General features: G+C 55.4%; 1 protein-coding gene across 7 annotated transcripts in view; it reads left to right on the top strand.

Annotated features, from left to right (window-relative positions):
* Positions 1 to 663: 663 nt before the first annotated feature.
* The window catches only part of RGS7 (regulator of G protein signaling 7), a 530,807-nt gene continuing 525,470 nt past the window's right edge, over positions 664 to 6,000 (top strand). For 3 of the 7 annotated variants that reach the window (XM_071207358.1, XM_058309478.2, XM_071207356.1), the window contains exons 1-2: positions 1,366 to 1,494; positions 2,247 to 2,373. In XM_071207358.1, coding sequence (XP_071063459.1) covers positions 2,296 to 2,373 — 78 coding nt within the window. In that variant the 5' untranslated portion in view covers positions 1,366 to 1,494; positions 2,247 to 2,295. Of the gene's footprint in view, positions 757 to 1,352; positions 1,495 to 2,246; positions 2,374 to 6,000 lie in introns of those variants that run through there. The other 4 variants (XM_071207355.1, XM_071207357.1, XM_058309479.2 and 1 more) reach the window with 4 other exon arrangements.

Here is a 6,000-nt window from a genome sequence, read left to right as displayed (position 1 = left end):
GCCACCAGCCAGGCACTGCTGAGCTTTGACAAGGAACCCTACAGCAATAGAACCTTTACCTGGAGATGCAGAAGAGAAAGCCTGCTTCCTGCAGGCGGCTCGCCCTCAAGAGGAAACTGGTCCAGCTGGTGAGCTTGCCCAGTTATGCTTCTCGAAGGTCTTAACCCAAGTCAGTCGACTTCCCAGGGATGGACTGAGCAAAGGTGTGAGAGAGGGGCTGCTGGAGAGGAAGAGGTAGGTTTCAGTTAGAGCAAGAGTGTTGGGCAAACATTCAAAAAAGCTGGAAATGAAGGAAATTGTGCTGAAGATCATGAGTCCCAGAGGACACAACCAGAAGGTTCTGGGAATCTGGGATGAGTGGGAGATGAAACTTCTAATCTTTGCCCCCTAACGCTTAGAACATGGGGCAGGTGTCAGATGATTATTTGTCCCTCCCGTGAAACCTGCTGGGGCCCGGGGAGGGCTGGGGAAGGCGCTGGTGGCACGGGCACCCGTGTTTGGTTTGAGGGCAGACCTAACGGTGGGACAGAGTCTACTGGACTTGGAACCGCGAGGTTCGGAAGGGCTGGCGTGACTCTCCCCCTCCCACCTGCCTTCCCTTCCCCACACCTGGCCCGGCAGAGGACGGTCACCGCCACGAGGTCTTTCCCAGCTTGCCGACCCCGCCACCCAGGGGTGGAGCCCCGTTTCTTTACTCCTAACCCGGCACAAAAGCGAGCGTGTTCTTCTTCCCGTCGTTCTAATCCCTTCCGAAGGGTGAGTCGCAGCACCGTGAGAAATACCGGCGTGGACGCGGCACCCCAGGCCCCGTCTGGAAACTGCCAGAGCCCGAGAGGGACCGGGAGTCCCCGAGCACCTTCTGTCCCCGGCAGAACCCAAGCGCCTGGGCGGCCCGTCCGGTGGCACAGGTGGCCGGTGACACCCCCTCCGGCTGGCAGGAGGCCGGCACTCGGGGAGCCCCGACCGCGCACCCCGGGGTGTCCGGGGGCCTCTCGCCCCCGCAGCGGAGCTGGACACTAGGAAGGCGGCCGCTTCTCCCGCGCGCCGGGGCGCTCCCGGCACCCCGCGGCTGCCCGCGCTCCGGCCGTCTGTCGGTCCCTGCCTCCGGCCGGGCCTCCCCGGCGGCCAGCTCCGCTGCCCGCGGCCGCTCCGGGGGCGCCGGGGGAGCCCCTGGCCGCCGCCACCCCGCGGCCGCCCCTGCCCCACGTGACCGCCCTCCCCGCCTCGCAGGCGCGCGCACGGGCGTCTCGGCGGCGCGCTCGGCGGCTCCCGCGCCCGGAGGAGCAGCGCAGCGGGGCGCGGGCCGCCCAGGCCGCCCGGAGGCGAGCGGGGCCGCGGGCGCGGGGCGCGGCGGGCGCGGGGGCCGAGCGGGGCCGCCTCCGCCGAGGGTGATGACGCTTCCCTGCCGCGCTCCCCCGCTCGCCGCCAGCTGACACCCGCACGCAGCCCGCCCCGGAGAGGAGGCGCCGCGGGGCCGCGACCTTGGCCGCCGAGGTACGCCGGGGCGCCGCGGGCCGAGGGGGGCGGCGGCGGGGGCCGCCCGGGAGGCGCGCCCGCGGGGCTCGGCTGCCGCCCGCTGCGGGGCCGCGGGGCGCGGGCGCGCCTGGCGCCTGGGGAGCGCCGAGCCGGGCCCGGCCAGGTGGCCCCGCGCGCGGGCGGGCGGGCGGCGCGGGGGGCCGCGGGGCTCGGGGCCGCCCAGGTGGCCAGGTGGCCGCCCGCGCTCCCGCCGGGACGTGCCCTGCTGCCTTCTCCTGGGCTGCGGGGCGCCCCGACTTCCGAAGCGGGGAGGGCGAGGGGAGCGGGGCCCGCGGCGCCCGCAGGTGCCAGCAGCCCGGGGGGCCCCGCTTCCCGCGGGGGCTGACTGGGCGGACGGCGGGAGAGAGGCTCCTGCCGCCCTGTGGGGGAACCTCGGCAGGTGGGGAGCTAAGTCTTGGGGCAGAGTTCTCTCTGCAGTCCGGCAACGGCGACGGTGGGTTTTTCAGGTGAGCAACTTAAAACGTGTAGCCGGTGAAGGGGCTGGAAACCTTAGCCGAACGGCTGTTTCTCACTCGGGGACTGTGATTTCCCACAGTCTCCTGCGGGCCCGGAGGGTGGGAGCTGTGTTCTTTCTCAGGTGTGTTCAGTTCCTCTTCCTCCAGCCCCAGCACCTGAGCTCCCCACGTGGGGTGTGCAGAGGGGGACAAATCAAGGGGTTGGCGCCGGCTCTAGCTGCGGGGTCTCACCAAAGCCTCTCCAACTCCTTGCAGGGCAGGCGGATAATCTCTGCATCTGAGAGTGGACCGGTTTTGGGGTGACATGGCCCAGGGGAATAATTACGGGCACACCAGCAATGGGGTGGCAGATGAGTCCCCCAACATGCTGGTATACAGAAAGGTAAGGACGCTTCTGCCTGTCTCGCCTTTTCCCCAGATCGGAGTCTACGTCAACTTTGTGAATGCCCCAAATCACCAGTGACCGCACCCTATATTTGAAGATAATCTGCCATCTTCAAGTGACAAATGTGTGTAGAAACACAGGGAAATAAATGAGGCTAATTGTACTTTGTCCTGAGTTCCCTGCTGATTTTATATAGATTTATCTGTCATCCACCAAAGCGCCAAGTTTGGGCCTTCGTATATTTCACTTGTTCCACCCATGATTTCATAGCATCCATGATAATTTTTAGAAAGTTTTAAAGTCTTACTTCTAAACTTTAGGTTATAATCATTATCTAAGTGTCTTACGTTTGAGAAATGAAAAGAGCCACTTTGTAGCTCTGTGGCAAGAGTCAGCGTCTGTGTGAATATCTGGGTGATTCAATGCTTTTACTCCTAAGTAAACAATTCTAGTTTTTTTTGTCTGAGCTGAAATTATTTTTTTCTGGTGTTGTTTTTATGATTTGCTTCTGGGTATTTCTGTTGTAGTGCCATATGCCCATTAAGTAAAGCTTCCCATTCTCGAGGGTCTGACAGTTTTATGCATTTTGTAGCAGCGCTCTCAGCAACAGACTTCTAGACCGTGAGCTTCTGTGATAAAGATGCGTTTGAATATTGCCTGAACTTCAGAGTGGTTGCTTGGGTGGCTTCACCCCAGTTGGAATCAACAATCTTATTCAAATTAAGGAAACAATATTCTTTATTTAACTTCCACTCCAGTCATTTCTCCTGGGGTTATTTTTCTTTCACATATCATCTGGAGTGCTTTTTGGGCAAGCCTTTAGTTGACACCAGCGGGTGGTAAAAAGGAAATTGTACCTTGAAACCAAGGAGACTGGTAAAGCCTTGCTTAGCAGGAGCCCCCTGAAGAACCCAGGATGAGTTTGCTTGAGTTTCTTTAGCTAGAGAAACAGATGACGGAGAGCTGAGAAGTGTGTGCCACCGTGACCCAAACGAAGTCAAAACATTCCTCCGAATGGCCCAGGAGCCTTAGAGATGGGTGATAAATATGTGCGCGAGGGAATAATTGTTACTGTTTAATGAGAAGGTGCGTGGGCTGGGGCTTTTGTGTAGCCTTGTAGATGGCACTCTGCTTTTCACCTATGAATGCAGTTACATGGTTCTGGGACAACAGAACGTGAAGGGAAAAGAGGAATTGGGGACCAGTTGTCTCTTTTAGTCTGAAAGCATTCCAACTGGATTAATCAGGAAGAGAATCCATTTCCGTCCAGATTATTACTATTGTACTTCTATGTGAAATAACTGGGTCTTTGTCTATCCTATATAGAATTGGTGTTGAGAAGAATAATTTGGGGGCAGTGTGGTTTTTAAATATTTATAACATTTTCTTATTGCTTGGTATGACTGTGTATTGAAATATGCTAGATGTGAGAATTTAAAATTTTGTCTTGTGAGCGTATGTATGCAGTGTAGGAAGTTGGACTTTTGGATGTAAAATTATGGTGGTAAACTGTTTTTGTTAGGTCAAATAAGTGTATTTTCTCTCTGTTTCCTTATAAAAGATTAAAGGCTGAATTGACCGGACACTTAGTTATCTTGATTAGAAATAAAGTTAATATGATATCAACTCGTGTTTCATAAATTCTTGTATAACATCAAGTTGCTATTAGTGCTACTTGTGTATTTACAGATCTGATTTCAGAGAGAGACTCTTTCCAGCATTATAATTTTGTTGGTTAAACTTGGACCTGCTTGTGCTACTGACTTTGCCCTCCTGTTATTAGCACTGTTTGAGGGTTAATGGCACATATAATTTATATTTAGAAAAAGATTTTCCTGATAAATAATTTTTTTGGAAAAGATGGACTCAGTTCAGTGAATTTTACTCATAATTCTTGACGATGGATTGCTTTTCCATCCTTTTATTCTTTGGAATTTATTTTTGCATTTATGTAATCATGTGTAATTAAATGCCAGATAATTTATATGCAGAAACACAATGTCCTTGGTCATCATTTGCTTCCAGCAGATCACATGGCCCAGGTCTGTGTGTGGATGTCCGCTACGGTATCGTGGCTCGCACATGGCTTCTTGTCTGTTTCATAGGCTTTATGCTTGATATCTTCTCAGCAAAGGCAGCATTTTAATGGCAAGAACATCCCAGTATTTGGAAGGGGGTGTCAGTCGAATGCATGTATTAGGCTCTTTCAATGGAAAGAATAAGCACGATGTGGCGAATGTTGATTACTGGTGAAGTCAGCCACAGGTTTCAGAGAGGGCTGCAGCCCCACGTGCAGTGCCCGGTGACGGCCCAGCGGAGGCGAGCCCCGTTGCCCTTTTCTTGCCTCGTGCTAGTTTCCAGCTCAACGTGTCCCTGCCGAAGCACAGTTCCTGAAAGCCTGGGAAGCAGGGGCGGCCTCTGGGAGCTCCCACTGTCCCCCCCCCCCCCCCCCATTTCATGCTCAGGATCCAGAGGATTTGCTCACACCCGAGACAGGGATGCACGATTCCATTCTGTCGTCACAGGCTGTGGCTGGCACCCGTGGGCATTCCTGCGAGGCAGAGGAGGCCGAGGGCTGCTACACGAAGCACCACGTAAGGTGCAAACGTGCTGTCTCCAGTCAAGGGGCCCGGACCTGAGGTCAAGGGCAGCTGCCTGCGGCCGAGATGCCTCCCCAGCCCCTCTGGGCTCTTGGCACTGCCTGCAGGCCTTGGCACCCGTGCCCACGCCATCCCCTGGCATTCTTAGGTCCGCAGGGACTCCAGTCCTTCTGGTTGGGGCCCAGCCTGAGCCAGTTTGGCCGCATCGGAATGGTTCACGTCATCAGAGAGCCTCTTTCCCCAGAGGGCCAGGCTCGTGGACCAGCGGTCAGGGCTTGAACGTGTCCTTTGGGGGGCCACTCTTCAACCCACAGCGGTTACCCAAGTGGAACAGCCTGGAAAGTAGCTGGGAGGTGGGCGTCTCTTGTGTTGGGTGCCTCTGTCCAGCGTGATTCTCCTCCTGACATCACAGGAGTTTAGGCAGTAATGGGAACAGTCTAGGGGCCTTTTTTCCATGGAGCAGACGTAGTGGACTTAGGAATGTTACCATGAGACAAAATACCATCCTCCAGGCAGAGGGAGTGCCAGGGCCATGGGGGCTCCAGGAGTAGAGCGCTGCCTCCCCAATCAGGAGGGGCTCCTGGGGTCTCTTAGGTGCTTTGAGGCTGAATACAAGGGGTCTCTGTGGGCTTAGTTTTATGTCAGAGGCAGCTTCTTAAAATCCATGTGGACACAGGATTGGCCTTACCAGTTCTTGGGTTTATAATGCTGCTCTTTCAATAAGCAGGCGATTGAATTAGAGTGGCTCTGGCGTTTTACATATTTGAGGACCCCGTAGTGAGGGCTCATACAATCGTGTGGCTTGTCCGCTTTTATTCCGGGAGCTTCCTGGGCTCCATTCGGACAGCTCTTTACTAGAAGGGGTGCAGAGGTAATCAGCTTCCCCGGAAGAGATCCGGCCGGCTGGCTCCAACTTGGTTTGGCTTCAGCCCAGCTTCTGGAAGCATTTATAAACGTGACGACACAGGAATTGGTTTGTTGTTGTTGTTGTTGTTGATGTGGCTCAAACACTTCTCCTTTTTTC

Source organism: Dasypus novemcinctus, chromosome 13 (assembly GCF_030445035.2).
Source record: "Dasypus novemcinctus isolate mDasNov1 chromosome 13, mDasNov1.1.hap2, whole genome shotgun sequence".
Lineage (NCBI taxonomy): Eukaryota > Metazoa > Chordata > Mammalia > Cingulata > Dasypodidae > Dasypus > Dasypus novemcinctus.
The sequence above is the reverse complement of the archived record's forward strand: the minus strand, read 5'-3'. Positions and strand labels throughout refer to the sequence as shown.